Raw genomic sequence first — 25,737 nt, forward strand, 5'->3', positions numbered from 1 at the left:
GTGACCTAGGCAAATTAACACATAAAATCAACCATCACTCAACACTGTATTTTTCCTTTACAGTTTTTGGCAGCTATTTCCACAAAAAACATACCTGAGACACATCATTCTAGCCAAGAGAATTCTGCATCTGACAGGGGCACCTTGTGAACCATCGGTTCACGTTCCCTTGATTTTTCTGTTGAACCTCAGGAGCAGAAATTGAGCTCTATGACTTTTACATACTATGTGTAATTCTTAGATAAGTCGTTGTCTTTCTCATTTATACACTGTCAATTATTTTTTCCCATCAGTGGTATCAGTGTGGAATTCTGGTTTTGCTTTGATGAAATGCACATTGAGAGATGATCTCTGCTGGGTGGTGGTTCACAAGGATTTATTCTCTGTTGGATGGTAGATGACAGATATAATCTAATCTGCGAATCTTCTGTGATTGGGCCTTTATCCTGAGGTTTTTGGTTATTTTCTCGTGTTTGAGTCTGCAGTGTTGAGAATTTGTTCACATCTGATCCAAATTCTGTGGACCCAAAAGTGGAATACTTTCTATACCAAGAATTATCTCAACACACGGTGATACTCCCTTAAGTCTCTTGACTTTAATAAATTGCTCTACATAATGGGGAGTATGGAAAAGAAATGAAACTGAATTTCTGGTATCCATTAGCCTGTTTTTGTAGTCTATACTGAAGTTACCAAATGATAGAATAATTTCACAACTGTTTAAATCAGGCTAAAGAAAGGAGGAAAAGGCTATTTATGTCATTGAAATTAGGCAATTAAGTCAACAAATAGGGCTTCTGACAGTTATATAAACAAGATTTAATAATTTCCAGAACTGCGGACACCTGGGTGGCTCAGTTGGTTAAGCAGCTGCCTTCAGCTCAGGTCATGATCCCAGCGTCCTGGGATCGAGTCCCACATCGGGCTCCTTGCTCCGCAGGGAGCCTGCTTCTCCCTCTGACTCTGCCTTCCACTCTGTCTGCCTGTGCTCGCTCTCACTTGCTCTCTCTCTGACAAATAAATAAATAAAATCTTTAAAAAAAAAAAATTTCCAGAACTGTTAACTAGTTCATCCTTTTATTAAAAGAAGAAAAAATCCTCTTAAAATGGATTTTTAAAAACCAATAAAATTCAGTGACCATAAGGCAAAAGACTGAGAAGGCCCTACCGCACTGAAAAGGCTATCACAAAATTACTCAGATTTCCAGCAGAGTGTCTTCTCCAAACACTTAGTGGTACATAATTATTTCCTTTTATGTTCCTCATAATAAGCATTTTTAATAAATACCATTGCCTTTTTTCCTTTTATTGGTGTTATTACTTTCTATAATTAGTTCTTTTCAAATGCCCAGTAGTTTTAGGAGCTTTTTCCATTGTATAGTTGTAAATTGTTTTCTAAGGAAAGTAATTGCAATAATTTGTTTTCTTCTGGAGGGCATAGATAGGTCTCTAACAATTCAAAGGAGGTACTTCCCAGATTGGTTTATGGATACTAATAATCACTTATATAAATTGAAAATAGCAGAAATTAAGTACTTCAACCAAAGAAAAAAATGTTACTATTTATGTTTAGATTTTCAGAGAGTATTTGACTCCTTCCAATTTTCATAGGTAATTACTTTGTGCTTTTTCTATGTGATTCCCTGACATTATTCTTTTTGAGTAATCAAATTACCTTCCCTGTTTACATCAAAATGCTGCTTGGACCATAGTCATGTGACCATTCTAACTATTGCTCCTACTACTACCAAAAAAAAGAAAAGAAAAGAAAGGAAAAAGGCAATTGCTCATATCTTATTAAGAAACTAACACGAGGGGGGACGCCTGGGTGGCTCAGTTGGTTAAGCAGCTGCCTTTGGCTCAGGTCATGATCCCAGCGTCCTGGGATCGAGTCCCACATCGGGCTCCTTGCTCAGCAGGGAGCCTGCTTCTCCCTCTGCCTGCCATTCTGTCTGCCTGTGCTTGCTCTCTCCCCCTCTCTCTCTCTGATAAATAAATAAAATTTAAAAAAAAAAAAAAAAAAAAAAAAAAAAAAAAAAAAAAAAAAAAAAAAGAAACTAACACGAGGGGCACCTGTGTGTCCTGATCCCTTGGACATTAAAAGGTAATAAAGGAATATTATGAAAAACTATAGCCACAAATGTGATAACTCAGGTGAAATGGACCACTGCCTTGAAAGACATAATCTACCCAATTTATACAAGGAGAAATAATCTGAACAAACATGTATCTCTTAAAGAAATTAAGTCAACAAGGGCGCCTGGGTGGCTCAGTGGGTTAAAGCTGCTGCCTTTGGCTCAGGTCATGATCTCGGGGTTCTGGGATCGAGCCCTGCATCGGGCTCTCTGCTCCACAGGGAGCCTGCTTCCCTCTCTCTCTCTCTCTGCCTGCCTCTCTGCCTACGTGTGATCTCTGTTGGTCAAATAAATAATAATAAAAAAAAGAAATTGAGTCAACAATAGCCCATTTTGCTTTTGCTTTGCTCGGGGATACTCTTGCTCTCAGGAGGAACTTGAGCAATGAAGAGGAAATAGCAAGTAGAGTCAAAGGCCCTGAGGTGCTAGAGCTTCCCTGGGCTCAGCCATTTGGCTCCTGTTGAAGTTTACTTCTCTGTCACCATTCAGGTCCTCCCACAAAGCTTCATGCTCCTCTGTCCTCTAAAAACATTATTTCTTTAACTTCCATTTTTATACTGCAATCTTATCTGTGCAATAGATTAGCTTTGCAAAACTCAGTAAACACTCTTCTGGGGAATCAAATCCAGTGTCCTGGGGGTGGGACAAAAAAAATCTACCACTGATCCACAATGGCTGACAAGACTATCTTACTCTTAAGTCCCCTAATTAGCATAGATTACCTAGTTTTATGTGGACTCCCACCAACCAGAGCCTGGATTTGCACTCTCTTTTCCCAGGGGCCTTCAAAAACAGGAAAACTGCAATGACCACCACCTCACACTTGGGCCAACACAGTTGCTGGAGCAATGTAACTCAGTTAGTTGGCAGGAAGGTGTGAAGCCACCACCTGTGTAGAACCTGGGACCAGCAAGGGACTGAGACTCCATCTGTGAGAGGGCAGGACTGGCTGGGGCTCCCATTCCCTTGGGGTGGGTGTGTGGCTCTGATGAGGAAGCAGAGGCAGCAGAGCAGATGGCCCCTGGGGCTGAACTGACATTCAGATGCATCAAGGTAAGTGGAGAAAGCCATTCAGAATTGTTCTGGAGTGTGAGATCTTATTAAATCTGTTTCTTGCTACAGGGAAATAAAGCAAATGATTTTATGGTAAAATGATTATTCTGTAACCGGTGCTGTCCTATACTATAGCCACTAGCCACATGTGGCTATTTAAATTTAAATTAATTATTGTTAACTAAATAAAATTCAGTTTCTCGGCACTAGCCACATTTCAAATGTTCAATTCCTATGTTTCTAGTGGTCACCATATTGGAAAATGCAGACCCAGCTCATTAGTCAGTTGTACATAAGATTTTTTTATTTCTAAGTCCTGACTTCCTACTCCCTCTTAAACTCATTTTAGTTGATTTAGTTCATCCCTAGAATCAGCAGCGTTGAGAGAAACTTTCCTGCTTTCCCTGAGCTGGTAAAGAAGAACAATTCCATGCCTTGGCTACTGCAGGGCAGTGGTAAACCTGGCATGACCAGGGTCTTGGATTGATCATTCCAGCCCCAGTGTTGCTGCAGGGGTTCTAAAGATTCCCTGCTCCAAGGAATGCTTGTGGAGACTGGAGTTCTGCTTCAATGCTAGCCCCTCTGCCTCCCCAGCAAAGACCACTGAAGGGTCCCTACCAAAGAGTGATGGGAAATATTCTCTCATCTTCCTCTCCAACTGTGAAAGCTCATTTCAGTGTGGTCATGCACTGTAATCCAACATCTATTTTTTTTAATGTGTAGTATTTTTTTCTTTATTGTACATCTTTTAACAAATAGAATCTTAGATTTAATAGAATGAAAGTTGTTTTGCTTTACATTTTCTAAAAATTATTTTCCAACATCTATTTTAAATCTCACTGAACATGAGTTTGGGGGCTTTGACATCCAATAGACTTTGGTTTGATCTTGCCTCTTCCATTAGCTCTGGCCTGCCAGTCAAATCTGGGGTTTTTTTTTTCATATTTCAGCTTCCTCCTCTATAACAATAGAGATAATATTTACTTTGAAATGCTGCGATGAGAATTAACTTTTATACTTTATGCCAGTTTACATTTACAATTTAACTTCTTTTTAAATTATTTTGTTACGTTAACAAACAGACTTACCCTGAATACTTTAAGATTAAAGTCCAAGTACATACCAGTAATCTATTTTTGTTGTTTTTAAGAAATGGAAGTAGGAACATTTAATTTACCTAGAATTTGTAGATTTCCTCAGTGATAAGGAGTATGTGTAGCAAACCAGCCCATACACTGCAAAAAGTAGATAAAATCTGGTTTAAAGGAATTGTTTGAAGTCTTTGGAAGACCACCAGTGCAGCTAGGACACATAGAGCCAACAGAGGAGGAAAAAAGGAGAGAGAGGTGCTCATTGGAGCAAAATTAATTTTCTGCTTTTTCCCGTCAGGACATTGACCTGGGCAGGAATCAGAGACTGAGAAGCTGGGGAGAAGGCAGCTACTAAGAATCAGAAAAAAAAATAGCAGACTTTAAATAATCCATGATGGGGGCGCCTGGGTGGCTCAGTTGTTGGGCGGCTGCCTTCAGCTCAGGTCATGATCCCAGGCTCCCGGGATCGAGCCCCACATTGGGCTCTCTGCTTGGCGGGAAGACTGCTTTACCCTTTCCCACCCCCACCGCCCGCTTATATTCTCTCTGTCTCTGTCAAATAAATAAAATCTTTAAAAATATATATATATTGGGGCGCCTGGGTGGCTCAGTGGGTTAAAGCCTCTGCGTTCGGCTCGGGTCATGATCTCAGGGTCCTGGTATCAAGCCCCGCATCGGGCTCTCCGCTTGGCGGGGAACCTGCTTCCCTTCCCTCTCTCTCTCTGCCTGCTTGTGATCTCTGTCTGTCAAATAAATAAATAAAATCTTTAAAATATATATATATATATATAATACAATAAAAAATAAAATAATAAATATAAATAAAATAAATAAAAAATAATTATATATATACATATATATATATATGTATATATATATATATATATAGTAATCCATGAGGGGAAGCATAGTGGAGGCGCTGGGAAGACCTGTGGGGGCTGTTCTGGCATTGTGACTTGAGGAGCCAAGACCCTGTAGCGCCCAGGGATGTGAGCTGGATGCTTGGTAAAGCTTTTGCCCTTGTTAACCTTAAAAATAAAACTGCCAGTTATTTTACCGACAAAAGATGTTTATTGGAAAATAGAAGAAAGTTGTAACCCACAAGCAAGCTATAGCAAAACCACTGGCAACTCCCACCAAAAAAGGAGCAGAAAGTTCTTTTATAAAGTAAAAGGGGAAGCTGGGTAGGTGTTCTAAACAAAAGGTCTACTACTGCAATAAACTGGGAGTTCAAAGAACAGTGGCTTTTCATTGCTGCGTTGTGACTGTTCCTCATTGGCTGGGCTATTGCTGGGGCAGGAGGAAAGCCTGTCTTCCTCCTGCAGGAAGAGTAAAGTAACATTCCCTTGCTTGCAAGGTCTCTTTTTCCTCCTCTTGGGTCTGCAATGTAGTAGGGCGTGACATCTCCCCCTGACAATCTCTCCGTTCCAGGAGGCTAAATCTTGAGGTTTTCCGTTTCTAACGTTCACACCCTCAAGGCATTTGCAAATTCAGCTACCTGCAGGGAAGAAGCTATGAAGGCAAACTGAGTAGGACTGAAAGAAAAGCAGTTTCAGTGGTACCATGATGCAGAGGATATGGATATAAGTAGACGTCCAGGACCCTCCATAGAGAAGGTACCACTCAGACAGCAGCCCTAAAGACCTACTGGCTAAGAATGCAGGCAAAACCAGATTAGACTGAGACTTCCAATCAGTACAAACTAAAAACAGCTCAACCATGAGATGGATTGAGGTGATCTGCCTCTCTGTCCCTCCCAAAAGATAACATTATCCAAAGCCTCCATACTTTTTCACACATCAAGCCCATCATCAATGACCTTTTCCAATGATACAAACTAATAAGAGCAAGAGAGGGAAAAACAAACAATAGAAACTGACTCACTACATGACTGAGCTCCTGGACTTCTAAGATAGGAACACTAGCTGTTCAAGGACATAGATGACAAGATGGAAATTTACACTGGAGTTTAGGAATCTATTGAAAACTCATGGAAACCCTAGAACAGAAATATGTGATAACTAATTTTTAAAAAGCAACATATGGGGTTTTTTTGTTTGTTTTTCGTTTTGTTTTTTAAAAAGACTTTATTTATTTGAGAAAGAGAGTGAGAGAGAGAGCACAAGCAGGGGGAGGGGTAAAGGGAGAGGAAGAGACCAACTCCCCGCAGAGCAGAGAGCCATGGGACTTGATCCCAGGATCCCAGGATCATGACCTGAGCTGAAGGCAGATACTCAACTGACTGAGCACCCAGGCACCCCACAACATATGGTTTTTTTTTGTTTTTTTTTTTTTTAAAGATTTTATTTATTTATTTGACAGAGAGAAATCACAAGTAGATGGAGAGGCAGACAGAGAGAGAGAGGGAAGCAGGCTCCCTGCTGAGCAGAGAGCCCGATGCGGGACTCGATCCCAGGACCCTGAGATCATGACCTGAGCCGAAGGCAGCGGCTTAACCCACTGAGCCACCCAGGCGCCCACAACATATGGTTTTAACAGCAGTTTGGACCCAGTTGAAGAGGAATTAGTAATTGAAAAATAAGTATAAAATATCTAGTTGAAGTATGTGTAAAGAGCTAAAAGGAAGGGAACTTCAGAGAGGAGAGTTTTTAAAAAGTACACATGTTTTTAAAAAGCTAATGTACCTGTATTTCCATTAGGAGATGGAAATTGGATTACAATCAGTTTTATAAATGTGATGGTTGATTAAAAAATAACTGATGAGCTATCAAACCAAATGTACAAGAAATTCTATCAATTTAAAACAAGATTGAAAAGCAGAATAACTGGGATGCCTGGGTGGCTCAGTGAGGCACCTGCCTTCAGCTCAGGTCATGGTCTTGGGATGGAGCTCCTGCTCTTCCCTCTCCCACTCCCCTGCGTTCCCTCTCTCTCTGTCAAGTAAATAAATAAAATGTAAAGGAAGGAAGGAAGGAAGGAAAAAATAAAAACAAGAGAACTTGTTTTGTTCTCTTTAATCAAAGGCAAACCGAAAAGTTATAGGAACATCTGGAAAAAAAACAACGCATGTTATATTCATTATTAAAAGGCTAAAATACTATCGTTTTGATCCACATTTAATCCCTGACAAAATATCTTTCAAAGTGAAGGTGAAATAAAGGCCTTTCCAGATAAGCAGAATACCTTCAGAAAAGGAAATACAAAAGATAGTTCCTTAGGCAGAAGTGATCCCAAGGGAAAATGGAAATGAAAAAAGGAATGAAGAGCAATGGATATGTTAAATATGTGATGATATTATATGCTAATATATTTATTAATTATTAAGTAATTATTGATAATTGGGTAATAATTATGTTAATATATTTGTTGATAATATTTGTTATACTGGACATGTTAAATATGTGTTAATATTTATTTATTAAATAAATCAAATAAATATTACTGTCCCAAGCAATAATTATAATGTCTGTGTGGTTTAAATATATTTGAAATAAAATTAATGACAACAGGAGGGCAAATGGAATTATCAGTAAAGTCCTAGTGTTGCCAAGTTTACTGGGGAGACCCTGGGAGCCTTGGGTTGACCCAGTCTGTCCCAAAGATGTTGCTGAAGGTGCTTGGTCTTGTCCCAAGAAAGAATTCAAGGACAGACATGCAACATAGCGGAAGAGTAAGTAACACCAGCAAGAAAGTTTATTAAACTAAAAGATATGCTCTCAGGATAGGAGAGCTGGTGAGCTAGAGAGAAAGAGAGGGAGAGGGAAGGAGAGAGAGGGAGAGCGCTCTAGCTATGCACTCCAAGGTTGGGTTTCAATCTTTTATTGACAGTTGTTAAGTAAGGAATGGAATATTCATTACTTGGGGTGGGGATTTCTTCGAAGCAGGGTTTCTCATCTTTTCATCCTTATTTGGTCAGGGGTTTCCTATCATGGCATCAACCATCTTCATTCTGGTCTGATCCAGTTTCTGTGGCCTGCTGCCAGGACAGGCCTCTGACTTTCCTGATAGCTGGCCATGACTTACTACTCTCTGCTGGGCTCTAGCTATCCTGTTAGAACCTAACTTAACTGCCTACTCTAACACTAACATAGTCTAGGAAATATGAAAGTTCTAATTTTTTTAAGACTTTATTTATTTATTTGACAGAGAGAGATCACAAGTAGATGGAGAGGCAGGCAGAGAGAGAGATAGAGGGAAGCAGGCTTCCTGCTGAGCAGAGCCCAATGCGAGACTCGATCCCAGAACCCTGAGATCATGACCTGAGCCAAAGGCAGCAGCTTAACCCACTGAGCCACCCAGGCGCCCTGAAAGTTCTAATTTATATTAGAGTCTTTTGTTTAGATTTTACAGAAGACATGAAACTAAAAAAAAAAGTGTGTGTCACGAGGTAACTAAAAGCTAAACAATTATTTTTGTGTAATTTCAACAATTTAAAAAAGATAATCTTGTTCTTATGCTAACAATATGTTACTATTATATAATTTACAAACAATGCACCTATGTAAAGTATACAATTAGATGAATCTTGACAAATGTGTGCACCCTTGTAACCATTAGCCAGACCAAACTTTACAGAACATCAGCTCATTAAATTTTCCTCACGTAAATTACTACTCAAAATACCTCAAAGAAGCTACCACTCTTCTGATTTCTAGACTACAACTTAGTTTTGCCTGTTCTACAAGTTTTGGGACTTTAGGTAACTGGAATCATACATGACTAACTCATAGGAACATTAAAACAGCTATGTTTTAGGGGCACCTGGGTGGCCCAGTCGGTTAAGCATCTGACTCTTGATTTCTGCTCAGGTCATGATCTCAGGGTTGTAAGACTGAGCCCCGCATCAGGCTCTGGAACCTGATTATGATTCTCTCTTTCTCTCTCTCTCTCTCTCCCTATCCCTCTGCTCCTCCCCTGCTCACTCTCTCAAATAAATGAATAAACCTTTTCTTTAAAGCTGTTTTAGATACTCAAAATCGTCCTTTTGCAGAGGCATCCTTTGCTGAACATACGGTTTTGGAGGGATTTATTCATACTATTTATTCAATAGTAGTCCATAGAATAGAAAAATTTGTCGGTTCCCCTACTGATAGACATTTGGGTTGTTCCTAGTTTCTGCCTAGTATGAATAACACTGCTATAATCATTTCGTAGAAATCTTTTTGGATATATACATTCATTTCTCTAGGGAAATAAATAGGAGTACTATTGCTGTGTCATAGGATAGGTGTATATATAACTTTATGAAGAACTCTTCAAAATCTTCCCAAAGAGGTTGTGCTGGCTTACAGTCCAACACCACACAGCAGTATCATTAGGAGTTCATTAGGAATTAGGGAAGGATAAGGCAGCAGTAACAACTTTCAAAATTAGTTTTTCAAACTACCTTTCTTCATCTTCTTCCAAATCCTTTGAAGGATGTGTGGAGATGGCCATGGTCACACCAACAGGTCCTACTACTGGCTTCTCCAAGCCTGAGAGCAGAGCCACAGAGACAGTTAACCAGGGCATCCCACCCAAGTCATAGCCTCTTCAGCCCTAGACAGGACTCTGGCAGTAGTACAGGCAGGTAGCACCGGCTCTCAGAGCTGACTGTGGAACACACAGGAATTCACCATTATTAAAAATTAAAGTATATCAATTTAAGAATTAAATAAATTACATCAGGGATGCCGGGGTGGCTCAGTGGGTTAAGCCTCTGCCTTCAGCTCAGGTCATGATCTGGGGCTCTCTGCTCAGCCAAGAGCCTGCTTCCCTCTTTCTCTCTGCCTGCCTCTCTGCCTGCTTGTGATCTCTGTCAAATAAATAAATAAAATCTTTTAATAAATAAACAAATAAACAAAATAACAAATACCCATACACATCACTTCCTAATTAATTTACTTTTTACTATTATCTATGCTCTTGAGGTTATTCATGTGTATTGCATGTTTTTTAAATTGTGGTTAACTGTGCTACAATTGGTTAGTTACAGGAAACAGTGTTGCCAGGAACATGGGTGTACAATATCTCTGAGTCCCTCCTTTCGGTTCTTTTGTGTATATACCCAAAAGTAGAATTGCTGGATTGTGTGGTAATTCTATTTTTAATTTTTTGAGGAACTGCTATATAGTTTTCCATAGGGGCCACACCATTTTACATTCTCAACAGGACACAAGTGTTCCAATTTCTATACATTCTTGACAACACTGGTTTTTTGTTATTTGGATTTTTTAAATAGTAACCATCCTAATGGATGTAAGGTGGTACATCTGTTATACTTATATAGTGGAAATTATATATATATGTATGTATATATACACACACACACAAATATGGTATATAGCTATATGATATATACTATATCATATCCCAACTCTATATTCAGTGATATCTGATAGGTAGCTTAAAATTGACCATGAAGACAGTATTTGCCCCACAGAGATAGGCAAATGCTACAAATCAGAGTTTTATCCCCTAGAATACTTTTTTTTTTTTAAAGATTTTATTTATTTATTTGACAGACAGAGAGCACAAGTAGGCAGAGAGGCAGGCAGAGAGAGAGGAGGAAGCAGGCTCCCTGCAGAGCAGAGAGCCCGATGCGGGGCTCTTTCCCAGGACCCCGGGATCATGACCTGAATTGAAGGCAGAGGCTTTAACCCACTGAGCCACCCAGGCGCCTCCCTAGAATACTTTTTAAACACTTACCAGCACACCAGTGAAATGGAGCCCCAGGAGGTGGGAAGCAAGGCTTTTTATGTTTGTGATTCTCTTCACAGTCTCAGCTGCTGTGACCAAACTATCCATCCCCTCCATTCTATCAACTGGGTTTTACTGGCCTCTGTCACAGGCTTTTTGGCAGCCTAGGCAACTGGTGAGACCTGATTGAAAGGATAAATAAATCTAGTAGATGTATAAATCAGCACCACATTGAGTATTCATATTCAAAAAGATAAATTATTTTAAGGACTTTGACAAGATGAAAAGTAACTTGTAGAGGCAGAATGAAATGCAAAACAGACATTAGCAGAGTATAATGTTGATCGAGATTTTTTTTAAACAGTATAAGTTGAGTGAAGTAGGGAGTTTGGAAGGCTAAAATGACTTTTTGCTAAATGAAACTCCTACAGGTTTTCCTACTGCAAGGGAAGGAAATTCAGCATTGCATTGAGATATATTAATTATTATGGAGTGGAAAGTAAGACATCATTATGCTAAATTTATTAGTCATACTTAGAACATTAAAACTCTAGTTTTTGGTCACTATGCTCTTGAAAGGATCTAGCAAGTAAAATCTGGACAGTTCCCAAAGAGGAACAGTAAGAATCACTAAAGGCTTTGAGGTGCCTGGGTGGCTCAGTCGGTTAAGTGTGCAACTCTTGGGGCTCAGTGGGTTTAGCCTCTGCCTTCAGCTCAGGTGATGATTTCAGGGTCGTGAGACTGCATCCTGCATCAGGTTTCATGCTGCATGTGGAGCCTACTTAAGATTCTCTCTCTCCTTCTGCCCCTCCACCCCCAAGGAAAGAATCACTAGAGGCTTTAAAAAATTGATGAAGGAAAAGCCAGAAGAATAGTTTTTATTGCAACTATCTTCAAGAAAATAAAGTTCTTTTTTTTTTTTTAAGATTTTATTTATTTATTTGCCAGAGAGAGAGAAAGAGAGTGAGAGCACACAAGCAGGCAGAATGGCAGCAGAGGCAGAGGGAGAACCAGGCTCCCCACAGAGCAAGGAGCCTGATGTGGGACTCGATCCCAGGACGCTGGGATCATGACCTGAACCAAAGGCAGCCGCTTGACCAACTGAGCCACCCAGGCGTCCCAAGAAAATAAAGATCTTGAAAAAAGATTGTTTTGATGGTTTTTGTACAAAAGTAAGATTGAGGGGCGCCTGGGTGGCTCAGTGGGTTAAACCACTGCCTTCGGTCGGGTCATGATCTCAGGGTCCTGGGATGGAGCCCCACATCGGGCTCACTGCTCAGCGGGGACCCTGCTTCCCCCCTCTCTCTGCCTGCCTCTCTGCCTACTTGTGATCTCTCTGTCAAATAAAAAAATAAAATTAAATTAAAAAAAAAAGTAAGATTGAGACTCTTGATCTTCATTTGGGTGGTGAGTTTGAGCCCCACACTAGGAATAGAAAGTACTTTTAAAAAGCTGATTGAGGGCGCCTGGGTGGCTCAGTGGGTTAAGCCGCTGCCTTCGGCTCAGGTCATGATCTCAGGGTCCTGGGATCGAGTCCCGCATCGGGCTCTCTGCTCAGCAGGGAGCCTGCTTCCTCCTCTCTCTCTCTGCCTGCCTCTCTGCCTACTTGTGATCTCTCTCTATCAAATAAATAAATAAAATCTTTAAAAAAAAAAAAAGCTGATTGATAGTATCAGAAAAGAGCACCCAAATATTAAAACTGGCTGGTAAGAGGGGCACCTGGGTAACTCATAGTCAAAGTGTCTACCTTTGGCTCAGGTCATGATCCCAGGATCCTGGGACTGAGTCCTCCATCGGGCTCCCTGCTCAGTAGGAAACCTGCTTCTCCCTTTGCCTCTCCCTGCTCCTTGTGCTCCCTCTCTCTCTCTCTCTCTCTAATAAATAAAAGCTTAAAAAAACCTGGCTGGTAAGAGGGGTGGTCTCCACTGATAGAGACATCTAGGGAGAAACAGGCAGCCTTATGTTGCATATGGCAGGTCCTCAGAAGGCCATCACTTTCTCAGGTTCTGTAGCTACCAACATTCTAATTCTGTGATTACAACTTGAGACATGGAAACCGGAGTCCTTTCCATGGCACTATTGTTGATGTCCCAGTGACTTCGGATTTGACCTGTGGTATCTCAAATTTTGTTTCACCTTTCATGACTCAAAACTTGTAGGTGATATAAAGGCTTTCTGATTTCTGAAGGGACACTCCCAGGAAACTTTATCTCAACTGTAAGAATCAAAAATACTCAACTCTCGGGGCGCCTGGGTGGTTCAGTGGGTTAAGCCTCTGCCTTTGGCTCAGATCATGGTTCCAGGGTCCTGGGATCAAGCCCCACATTGGGCTCTCTGCTCAGCAGGGAGCCTGCTTCCTCCTTTCTCTCTGCCTGCCTCTCTGCCTATTTGTGATCTCTCTCTATCAATAAATAAATAAAATCTTAAAAAAAAATACTCAACTCTTGGGGCATCTGAGTGGCTCAGTCAGTTAAGCAACTGACTTGATTTTGGCTCAGCTCATGACCTTAGGGTCATGAGATTGAGGCCCATGTTGGTCTCTGTGCTTTGCATGGAGTCTGCTTGAAATTCTCTCCCTGTCCCTTTGTCCCTCCCCCAACTCACACATGCTCTAAATAAATAAATAAAATCTTAAAAAAAGGGACGCCTGGGTGGCTCAGTTGGTTAAGCAGCTGCCTTCGACTCAGGTCATGATCCCAGTGTCCTTGGATCAAGTCCCACATCGGGCTCCTAGCTTGGCGGGAAGCCTGCTTCTCCCTCTGCCTCTGCCTGTGCTCGCTCATGCTGTCACTCTCTCTCTCTCTGACAAGTAAATAAATAAAATCCTAAAAAAAAAAAAAAAATCTTAAAAAAAATACTCAACTCTTACTTGGTTTAAAGCCCACTTGGTTTCATTTGTTTTTTTTTTTGTTTTTAAGATTTTATTTATTTGAGGGAAGCGGAAGGGAGAACAGAGGGAGTGAGAGGAGAAGGAAACTCTCCACTGAGCAGAGAGCCTGACATGGAGCTTGATCCCAGGACCCTGAGATCATGACCTGAAGGCAGATACTTAACTGGCTGAGCCACCCAAGCGCCCTTCATTTGCTTATTTCATTGTTTCCTTATTTGCTTTAACCTAAGACACCTCTGGAGCCTCCTCCTCCTCCTCACAGCACCATCTCCCCCTACTTGCTATATCCTTTCTCCAATCAAATGAGTAACCAGGTCCTCATGGCTGAGGAGGAACTCTTCAAGGGGGCACACGGTAGGTGTCACCTTTTACCTCGTGGTAGGTTCTCCCCTACCTTCCTTTATTCTCCTATGGGATCCTCTCTAGTAACCCTACTCTATAAACCATAATTTTGTTTTGATTCCTCTAGGTACCTTTAGAGGAAAGCCTGGCCATTGTGGAGACCCAGACACACATCTCTTCCATCTTTCCTTTTAAAGGAAACAGTAAGAGGTTCTTCATGAGAACATGCTCCAACTAAAAGCTGGAATGCAGCGACCCCTAGAAAAGGGACCTTCTGAGAGGAGAGTGGATGGGCAGCAGACTCAGCCCGAGGAGGCAGGATCCTCCTCTGTGTCCCACAGCGGGTAAGAGATTTCCACTGTCAGAATTAAATCATTGCTCTCTCAGCAGTTTTCAGGCTCTGCATCCAGGCTCTGTAGTTTAATTATAGGGCTTTCTCTAAGATCTTTCTGGAAATTCTTTAGAGAAAAGCCTAGAGTGTTTTTTATTATCAGTTACTTTTATTATCCTGAGAAAGTTGGTTTTATTCTAAGTAACAATGCATATATTCACCAAATATACCATCTTAATGGGTGATTAGGATTTCATGGAACTCTTCCAGTCACATCAGTAATGTCTCTTTTCTGCACTGATGAGAGCACCTAAGAATCTCCTGTTATCTCAGGAGATTCCAGGATAATCAGATTGTCCCTGGTTTCTGGAACGGCAATTATGATAAGTTCAGGTCTTGAAATAAGCACAGGAAATTGCCAAATAATGGACTACTGGCTACATTTGTCAGTGTTTTTAATGGCTGTTTGCTTGCAGCTTTTTGAAAAAGTCATTATGTATTTGTTTGACCAAGAAACAGAGGGAGAGAGAGAGAGAGCACAAGCAGGGGAAGCAGGAGAGGGAGAAGCAGACTCTTCATGGGGCAGGAAGCATGACCTGGGGCTCAGTCGCAGGACCCTGGGGTCATGACACTTAACCAACTGAGCCACCCAGGCGGTCCAGTTTGCTTACAATTTTTTGAAGGCATTAAAATAATATGGAGTTAATCCATTATACAGTTACCTGTGAACACCAGTTACTGACATACCACATCATAACTAACTTGCTCAGAGGTTGGGCACAGCTCTGAAGGTGATAAAATTCTGCTTCATGCTTCACTGGGTCACTGTCAGTATGAACCACTTAAATTTCACTGACTCAGAGAAGAACATTAGAAAATAATCTTAATATCAGTTCGTCTTGTTTCCTCATTTCAGACCAGAGAACATTCAGGCCCAAAATATGGTTGCTTGATTAAAGTTGCAGCCTTTGGCAGAAGTAATATGAGAAACTTGGAATCTTTTTTTTTTTTTTAATTTTTTTTATTTATTTATTTGACAGAGAGAGATCACAAGTAGGCAGAGAGGCAGGCAGAGAGAGAGAGAGGAGGAAGCAGGCTCCCTGCCGAGCAGAGAGCCCGATGCGGGACTCGATCCCAGGACCCCGAGATCATGACCTGAGCCGAAGGCAGCGGCTTAACCCACTGAGCCACCCAGGCGCCCCGAGAAACTTGGAATCTTAATTTACAAAGTCTACATCCACTTTGTCAAATACATTTTAAAAATTCACATAATTATTCTTTTTTTAAAAAGGCTTTGTTTTTAGAGCAGTTTTAAATTCAAAGCAAAATTGAGTGGAAACTACAAAAGTTTCCGTATATCCCCCCAACCCTCCCCCATCCCCACACATGCATAGCCTTCCTCCGCCCCAACAACATGCTGTCCCAGAATGGTATATCTATTACAATCAATGAACATATATTCACACATCATTATCACTCCAAGTCGATAGTTTACACTAGGATTCATTCTTGGTGTTATACATTCTTTTGTACTTTTGACAAAAGTACAATGATATGTATCCACCATTAGAGTAACATATAGAATGACTCTTCATTGCCTTAAAAAAATACTCTGTGCGGGGCGCCTGGGTGGCTCAGTGGGTTAAAACCTCTGCCTTTGGCTCAGGTCATGATCCCAGGGTCCTGGAAGCCCAGCATCGGGCTCTCTGCTCAGCGGGGAGCCTGCTTACCCCCTCTCTGCCTGCCTCTCTGTGCTCTGCCTACTCATTCCTCCTCCCCCCCCTTTTTTTTAAAGATTTTATTTATTTATTTGACACAGAGAGAGAGATCACAAGTAGGCAGAGAGGCAGGCAGAGAGAGAAGGGAAAGCAGGCTCCCTGCTGATCAGAGAGCAGGATGTAGGACTCGATCCCAGGACCCTGAGCCGAAGGCAGAGGCTTAACCCAATGAGCCACCCAGACGCCCCACTCCCCTCCTTCCCTTCTAATCCCTGGCAACCACCGGTCTTTTTACTGTCTGCACAGCATTGCCTTTTCCAAAATATGATATAGTTACAATCATACCCTATATAGCTTTTTCAGATTGGGTCCTTTCATTTAGTAATATGCATTTAAGATTCCTTAATGTCTTCTCATGGTTTTATTGCTTCTTTCTCTTTAGTGTTAAATAAAATTACATTTTCTGGATGTGCCGTTTATTTATAAATTCACCTCCTGAAGGACATCTTGATTGCTGCCAAATTTTGGCAATTATGAGTAAAGCTGCTATAAGCATTGTGTAAGATTTTTATGTAGACAAAAGTTTTCAACTCATTTGAATAAATAGTGAGGAGCACAAGTCTGCATCATATGTTAACCACACGCTTATATTTGTAAGAAACCACAAAACTGTCTTCCCAAGTGGCTGTAGCATTCTGCATTCCCACCAGCAATGATGAGAGGATCTTTTGCTCCCCATCCTCACTAGCTTATGGTGCTATCAATGTTCCAGATTTTTACCATTCTAATATGTGGTGCTCATTGTTTTAATTTGCAATTCCATACTCACCTATGATGTTGAGCATCTTTTCATATGCTTATTTGCCATTTGTGTATCTTCTTCAATGTCTGCTCAGGTCTTTTCCCCATAATTTGATTGGCTTGTTCATTTCTTTTCTTTTTTCTTTTTTTGTAAGATTTTATTTGTTTATTTGAGAGAGAGAACATGAGTGGGGGGAGGGACAGAGAGAGGAGGAGAAGGAGGCTCCCTGCTGAGCAGCCTCAATTCCAGGACTCTGGATCATGACCTGAGCCAAAGGCATATGCTTAACTGACTGACTGAGTCACCCAGGCACCCCCATTCAGTTTCTTTTTGTTAAGTTTGGGGAGTTCCTTGTATATTTTTGAGAATTGTTCTTTATTAGATATGTATTTTGCAAATGTTTTCTCCATGTCTGTGAATTGTCTTCTTATTCTCTTGACCATGTCTTTTACAGAGCAAAAGCTTTTCATTATAATCAAGTCTAGATTATTATTTCTTTCATGGATTGTGCTTTTGGTATTTGTATCTAAAAAGTCCTTATTAAGGCTGCCTGGGTGGCTCAGTGGGTTAAGCCTCTGCCTTCAGCTCAGGTTATGATCTCAAGGTCCTGGGATTGAGTCCTGCATCGGGCTCTTTGCTAGGCAGGGAGCCTGCTTCCTCCATTCTCTCTCTCTCTCTCTCTACTTGTTAAAAAAAAAAAAAAGAGTCCTTATTAAACTGAAGATCATTTAGACTTTCTGCTTTGTTTATCTTTTAGGAGTTTTATATTATGTATTTAACATTTAGTTCTATGATTATTTTGAACTAATTTTTGTGAAGGATTTAAGTCTTCTCTAGGTTCCTTTTTTTTTTTTTTGCATATGGATGTCCAGTTGTCTGGCACCATTTGTTGAAAGACTATATGTAAAAAAAAAAAAAAGAAAGACTATATTTTCTCCATTGTGTCGCCTTTGCTCCTTTGTCAAAGATGTCACCTATATTTTGGTGGGTCTGTTTCTGGGCTGTCCATTCTGTTCCATTGGTTTGTTCATTCTTTTTTTTTTTAAGATTTTATTTATTTATTTGACAGAGAGATAGAGATTACAAGTAAGCAGACGGACGGAGAAGGAGAAGCAGGCTCCCTGCTGAGCGAGGAGCCCAATGCGGGGCTCGATCCCAGGACCCTGAGACCATGACCTGAGCCAAAGGCAGAGGCTTAACCCACTGAGCCACCCAGGCACCCTGGTTTGTTCATTCTTTCACCAATATTACACTTTCTTGATTACTAATAACTTTACAGTAAGTCTTGAAGTCAGTAGTATCAGTCATGTGACTCTGTTCTTTTTTGGGTATTCTGGTTCCTTTGCCTCTCCATATTAACCTGAGAATCAGTTTATCAATATCCACAAAGTAACTTGGTGGGATTTTGACTGGGATTGCTTTGAATCTTTGGATGAAGTTGGAAAGAACTGACATCCCGGGGTGCCTAGCCCCGGAAGGTTATTAATTATCGATTCACTGTCTCTAATAGACATAGGTCTAGTCAGATAGTTTATTTCTTCTGTGAGCACTTTGGCAGATTGTATTTTTCAAGGAATTGGACCATTTCATTTAGGTCATCAAATTTGTGGCTCATAGTATTTCTTTATTATTCTTTTAGTGTCCATCAGCTCTATAGTGATCCTTTCTTTTATTTCTGGTATTAATAATTTGTGTCTTCTCTCTTTTTTTCTTAGCCTGGCTAGAGGCTTCTTGATTTTGTTGATCTTCTCAAATAACCAAATTTTTAAAATAAAATTACCTCAAAAATTTTTTTAGAGAGGATGAGAGCATGCATGAGCAGGGGTTTTGGGGGAAGGGCAGAAGGAGAAGGAGAGAGAGGATCTTAAGCAGATTCCATGCTCAGAGTAGAGCCCAATGCAGGGCTCAGTCTCATGACCCTGAGATCATAATCTGAACCAAAATCAAGAATCAGGTGCTTAGGGACGCCTGGGTGGCTCAGTTGGTTGGACAACTGCCTTTGGCTCAGGTCATGATCCCGGAGTCCTGGGATCGAGTCCCGCATCGGGCTCCCAGCTCCATGGGGAGTCTGCTTCTCCCTCTGACCTTCTCCTCGCTCATGCTCTCTCTCACTGTCTCTCTCTCTCTCAAATAAATAAATAAAATCTTAAAAAAAAAAAAAAAAGAGTCAGGTGCTTAAATGACTGACCCACCCAGGCATCCCTACCTAAATACATTTTAACTGTCCTTGTGATAAATATTATTTGTTATTGGGAAACTTGCTGAGAATAAATAATAGACCTATAGAATCCAGAAAAATAATTGTATTCCAATTTTAGTATATGTGCTGCCGGAGTGAGCACAGAAAAATAAATGTATTCCAGAAAAAGGACTTGTCTTAAAAGTAGAATAGCCTTGTTTATCTCAGAGACCCCTGAAACTCAGCAAGAGAATACTGATGGTGATAAAGAACACTGGAGTGAGAGTTTGGAGCCAACATTTTTAATAATGGTTTTTCCACCAACTAATGATGTGAGCTCGGTTGTGTTTCTTCCCACTCCAGCTTTATTGAGATATTAGTTACATATATCAGATACATTTCTTACTCTTTGTGGATCTCAATGTCTTCATCTGTAAAATAAAAAGAGGCCTTTTCCTGCACTAGTATTTTCTACATCTTAAAGGACTGGGAAGTTAAAAGATCTATTAATTTAGTAACTGCAGCCCGGACCAAGCCCGCGTGTGCACATGTGTGTATTTTGCAAGGAACACTGCCAACATTATATCCTGAGATCTCAGAGGTGAAAGAGCAGACAGGAGGAGCATCTTCTTGGTTGGAAAAAGAGAATGAGAAGAAAGGGAGAGGTGTTGGGGGGTGCCTACATAGCCACAGTTGGTGTGAATGATCAAGTTAGAGAGAATGGAGTGTCAAAAATCTAGACATAGCAAGATTGAAACCACTAGACCACTAAAATATTAGTCAGCATTTATTGTGCACAGAAAAATAGTTTACCCCTGGGAGCTCTCAAACTGACCGTGGAATGAGGCTCAGAGGTGTATTGTTATAACGACTTAAAGAGTGAGAATGCAGAGGTTGGTTGTTATTTTCAATGATTGATTATATCATTAGAGTTTTCCTAATGATTGAGGATTGGTTTAAAGTGACTGCCTCATTCCAATGTGGGAGAACGGCTGGAATGTCATCTATGAGTTTCAGAGGCATATGTAAGAAGTGGCCCAAGATGATGTTTGTTTGTTTGTTTGTTTGTTTTTGCAAAATAAGCTAAGTTTGGATTCAGTATTTTCCTTATAGCATAATCAAAAGTATCATTGTCATTATCTATTTTAAAATCTGTGTTGTCATATATAGAAGCCCAATTTTCATCATTTGAGTCAAACCAACGTGTGTGATTATAGAGTGAGTTTAGAACATACCTCAATTAGGTCCAGTGCCATTCCTATGCATAGGAACAAATTTCTAGCAATGCAGTTTGCAGTGGTTATGGGCTATCCTATGGCTTCCAAGCTTCCTCCCAATACCAGATTAATTGGCCATGAGTATTAGTTAAATGGCCAAGGGATGGATATCAAACCTTTTTGTAAAGCCACTTTCCTGCCATCTGAGCATGGTTCTGGAGTTGGTTCTAATATTCACTGAGAGTGTTCCTGAGCATGTAAGCAGGTATACACCAACAATCATTTTGCTTAGTAAAGGAGGGTATGCATTGAATGGTAGGCCTTAGTGAGTAGAGAAAATCTCTAACAGAAAAGGGAACATGACTGTAAATGCCCTGTGTTAGTTTGCAGAGCAGTAATATCATGATAATTGTTATAAAAATGGGTCCTGGAAAAAGATAAGTGATCTAGCAGAAACTTTTTCAGTGGTCTTGGGTGTAAGCTATCCACTTTTGCCTTGTTTCTGCTTTGAGGGAAGATTGTTTTTTTTTTCCTGGAAATCTTTAATATGAAGTTAGCCATAAGCTGATAAGCCCAAGAATTGAGGGGGGGGGGGTTCTCTTTAGTTGAGAGACATGGACCTGAAGTTCAATACCCTATAATTTAACTGCTGTGTGAAAAAATAGAACCTGGTAGAACCCTTTTCATCAAGGCACAAGTGCTATTTTTAACTGATATCTCCTTCAGAACCCCCAGTCTCCAGGTTTCAGTGTATGAACTATACTGTTATCATCAGGCAGAGGGTCTCTAAAAGCCTCCTTGACCTGCTGAATATAAGTTTTTGAATATTGCATTCATACTTTAAAGTATTGGGTCATATTAGAATTTACAAGGGCAGATTGTACATGGGGTTCTATCATCGAAGTCATGGGTTGCCTAGTGATAAAATCATAAGGTGTTAATTTATGTTTCCCAAAAGATGTTGACTTCATTGTCAAAGGGCTAAGGGTAACACTTTAAGCCAAGGTACTTCTGTGGTTTCAGCCAATTTGCCAAACTTAATCTTAGAATATCGACCTCCCCTAAAGGCTGAGGATGATAGAGACAATGATAGGGCCATAATGTTTGAATAACCTTGTTTAGTTGTTTTATAATCCATCCAGATAAAGTGAGCCCCTTGTCATTTGAAATTTCATTTGAGATTGCCCAGAATAGAAAACATTTTCTTATAATTTCTCTGCTACTGTGGTGTCATCAGCTTGCCCACATGGGAATGCTTCTACCCATCTAGAAAATAAATATACCACCACAAGTACATATTGATAGCACATAGAAGGAGACAGTTGAAAAAGTATAACTGAAAATGTTCAAATGGTCCAGATATTGGGGAGCAGTCCCTGGGATTAGTTTAATGGTTTTAACCAGTTTTTATGATTGAATACATTTGTCATGCTAGTTTAAAGAACAATCACCCATGATATTTCTTCATAATATGAAAAGTCAATTCTGTGGTGAGTAATCACTTGAAGCACTTGCAAGAGTGGTAACTGAGAGATCCAGGAAGCATGAGCCAGTCATATGTACCCTCCAAAGTTCTCTTTTTATGATAAATGTGCATCCTTCTTGGTGCCACTTTTGTGATACAATTTTTTGTCTAGTATACAAACTGTCTTAAGTAATCTGACTTGAACGTACAGTGGACCATAGGTTGTGGAAATTCAGGAAAATTCTTTTACCAAAAGGTTTAGTATCTATCCTTTGGCCATTTTATGGAATTTATTTAATGTTTTGGTACATTAGGAGCCTTAGCACGAAAGTTAGCCATCGCATTTCCCTGGTATTCAGCATCTCATGGGAGGGTATGAGCCTCAATTTCTGTGATAGCAACTTGTGAGGACAACTAATAATGTAGAGAGGAGGTCAGCAGCCTGAGATCCTATTTTATAGCTATACCACTTTATGTTGAAAATTTCTCTTTCCAGGGCACCTGGCTGGCTCAGTGTTAGGGCACGTGACTCTTGATCTCAGGGTTGTGGGTTTGAACCCCACGTCGTGTATATAAACTACTTGGGGGGTGCCTGGGTGGCTCAGTGGGTTAAGCCTCTGCCTTCAGCTCAGGTCATGATCTCAGGGTCCTGGGATCGAGCCCCACATCGGGCTCTCTGCTCAGCAGGGAGCCTGCTTCCCCTTCTCTCTGCCTGCCTCTCTGCCTACTTGTGATTTTTCTCTCTGTCAAATAAATAAATAAAATCTTTAAAAGAAAGAAAGAAAGCAAGAAAGAAAGAAAGAAAGAAACTACTTGGAAGGAAAAGAAAAAAAAAAAAAACTTTGTTTCCAGAGCATACCAAAATCATGAACTACTCTGAAGGCATACCTGCTATTGGTATAAATATTTGCAGTTCTTTCTTTTGTCAATTTACAGGCCTGAATGAGAACCAACACCTCTGCAGGTTGGGCTGAATTAAGTAAAGAAAGGGCCCCTCTTCCTGAAAACTCATGTTATGTCATGACAGCAGGCTTGGCTCGATATTTTCATTCAGAATTTTTGGCATAGGAGATATCAACGCAGAGTACTAAGTCTGGATTAGCATTTAATAGGGTTTCTTGTAAATCTAATTTGGGAGTTTGATTTGAGATCAACTCAACGGTTATGAGTCTCTTCTCTGTTATGTAAGGATAGGAGAGTAGCAGGATTTAAAGAGTGCAGGAATCCAGCTCCCCGCTCAGCAGGGAGCCTGCTTTTCCCTCTCACCCCCACCTCTTGTGCTCTCTCTCTCAAATAAATAAATAAAATCTTTAAAAAAAAGAAAGAATACTGAGGAGACAAGAGTAGAATCTCACAAAATGTTGTCTACTAGCTGAGAAATGGTGTGTATGCTGTGTTTGGCAAACTTTTACAGCATGAAGAACCGTAAATTTAATTTGTTTTCCTGAACAAGTTTCAGGGAGAGTTCTGTAATTTTAGCGGCTGCAGCTACACCCTTTATAAACAATTTGGGTATATCCTGGTCTTTGGATGCAACTGTAAGCTATAATAGTCTGTAGGGCTATTTTCCCCTTCCTTTTCTTGAGTTAAGGGCTCCCTGAACATTACATATTATTACATTCCTGAACAAAAAACGTGAAACGTTTAGGATAGTCAGGAAGTCCCAACGCAGGAGAAGTCTGTAAAGCCCATTTAATTTCAGTAAATGCTTCCTCCTACTTGTTTTCCAAAGAAGAGGTTCTTGAGTATTGTGCCCAGAGTGAAGAAGCTAACTAGGAAATGTCAGGGACCCAGGACTGACAATATCCTGCAAGTCTAGCTCCCCAAGTGAGTACAAGATCTTTCTTAAGGGTTTTCTGCGTTAATGGAAAATGCAGAGGATCCCTGAGAGGATATTTAGGACAGGAACACAGTGAAAGCTGAGTGGAGGTTTGTAAGGATTCTGTTTCCCATAACTGAAAGAAATGTTTACTGAGAGCCTCCTCTAGGTTTGGCTGTGTATATAAGATGACTAAAATACTCCCAGCTCTGAAAGCGCTCTTACTCTAGGAACCAGCCACTGCCTAATGATATTAGAAACATTGGTCAGAAATATGAGTAAGGGGCGCCTGGGTGGCTCAGTGGGTTAAAGCCTCTGCCTTGGGCTCAGGTCATGATCTCAGGTCCTGGGATCGAACCCTGCATGGAGCCCTGCATCAGGCTCTCTGCTCAGCGGGGAGCCTGCTTCCCCCACCCCCCCACCCCCCCCACCCACCTGCCTCCCTATCTACTTGTGATCTCTGTCTGTCAAATAGCTAAATTCTAGGAAAAAAAAAAAAAGAAAGAAAGAAAGAAAGAAAAAAATATGAATAAAGTATAACATGGTTTAAAAGGTTCAAAAGGATCTGATGCTACCTGGGGGATGACCTGTCTGATCCCCATTCTGGCTCCTTCTAACACCTAGATTCCCTGTTCTAAACCAGTGACTGGGACCTCAGGCAAATTTCAGCTTCTCAGGAAACCACTAGCCCCTGTACTCCCTGCTGGCTCAGAGTCTCCAAGAAAAACAGGTGAAACTGGAAGTCATTGGTTCTGCTCTAGCACACCTACAGGAGCACAAGGGATGTCAAGCTGGTCTGATAAATTCATCATTACCAAAGTCATGAGTGACTAAACTGTCTTCTTTTTGATAAGACAAATGCTTTACTGGCATTGCTCTACTCTTCCCAACATTTAAAATAAAGTTCAATCTTGATCACATTTCTAAAAAGGCAAGTGGTCATCTTACCCTCACTTTGCAGATGAAGAAACTGAGGCACAGAGTAGTAAAGTGACTTCCCAAGTTTGCAGCAGGAGGGTAAAGGGAGCACCCTGGGCCTACTATCTGGGCCTGTTGCCTCCTCTTCATCCATCCAGCCGTGCTCTCTCTCTCAGGAACAAGATGAACTAAAACCTCCTCTTTTACTCTCCTCTATAACAAATAGTCGCCATGTTGGCCAGGATATTATGGGATATGAAGTTAGTTCACGTCATTTTTTTTTTGGAAGTCATTTTTCAGATCATTCTTCTGAACACTGTGAGCAAAACACTGTGCTGGTTAGTTACGCTGGAGCATACAGAAGTGACAGAATACAGTGGTTAAATTAAAGGAGACTGAAGATGTCCTACCCATGAGCCTTGGCTGTCTATAGGAAAGACGCAGATAGGTCCATCCTGGTGATGGAAGAATCCTGTTGCCAGGGACAAGTGGTTTCTTTTCTCAGATGATGGTTTTTCCTTTCAACTTTCCAATTAATGCCTGGCTTTGTTTACTGTATTGAGATGGTTTATAAACCTAAGAGAGCGACTGGGAGCAGATCTGAAAGCAGAACTAGAGAAGAAAGTCTGGTTCCATTTTCAGAAGTGTGGGGCTGGGGAAAGACACGTTTGGAAGAGATCTTCCAAGGAGAAGAAAGCTTTGTATTCCTTCCTTAATTCCCTTTACCACATTCAGGTCATGAAACATGTGCTATATAATTCAGTGTAGGGGATTTGGGGGTGAAGTTCTCTAATTACCTTCTGCTGAAGTACCGTACCCTATCAGTCACCTCTTTCCCTATTTACTGTTTCTTTCCCACTTTAGGAAATACCGTTCCTTGATCCAGGATCAGGCTCGAGAGCTGACCCACCTAAGGCAAAAGATGAGGATGGGGAGAGCTTTCTCTTCCCTTCTCATCCAGCATGTCAAGAATACGGTGAAAACTTTTGAGGAGCTCCTTAGCAGCAATAAAGTAGACCCCTACATGGAACGGCACTTCCGTGAGCAGCTGACCAAGGGGAGCCTGCTGGCAGAGAGCCTTGCCAGCAAATTCAGCACAGGTAAGCTGGTCCCAGGGCTCAGGAGGATCTTCAGTCCC

The 25,737-nt window shown here is 40.8% G+C and overlaps 1 protein-coding gene across 4 annotated transcripts in view; it reads left to right on the top strand.

Moving 5' to 3' along the window:
* The window catches only part of LOC101673175 (myomegalin), a 47,423-nt gene that overhangs the window by 11,134 nt on the left and 10,552 nt on the right, over window positions 1-25,737 (top strand). For 2 of the 4 annotated variants that reach the window (XM_004776837.3, XM_004776841.3), the window contains exons 2-3: window positions 14,278-14,494; window positions 25,464-25,699. In XM_004776837.3, the coding sequence (XP_004776894.1) occupies window positions 14,376-14,494; window positions 25,464-25,699 (355 nt within the window). In that variant the 5' untranslated portion in view covers window positions 14,278-14,375. Of the gene's footprint in view, window positions 1-14,038; window positions 14,163-14,277; window positions 14,495-25,463; window positions 25,700-25,737 lie in introns of all 4 variants that reach the window. The other 2 variants (XM_004776838.3, XM_004776839.3) reach the window with 2 other exon arrangements.

The sequence above is a fragment of the Mustela putorius genome, unplaced genomic scaffold (assembly GCF_011764305.1).
Source record: "Mustela putorius furo isolate JIRA1106 unplaced genomic scaffold, ASM1176430v1.1 tig00000695_pilon_pilon_pilon, whole genome shotgun sequence".
Taxonomy (NCBI): domain Eukaryota; kingdom Metazoa; phylum Chordata; class Mammalia; order Carnivora; family Mustelidae; genus Mustela; species Mustela putorius.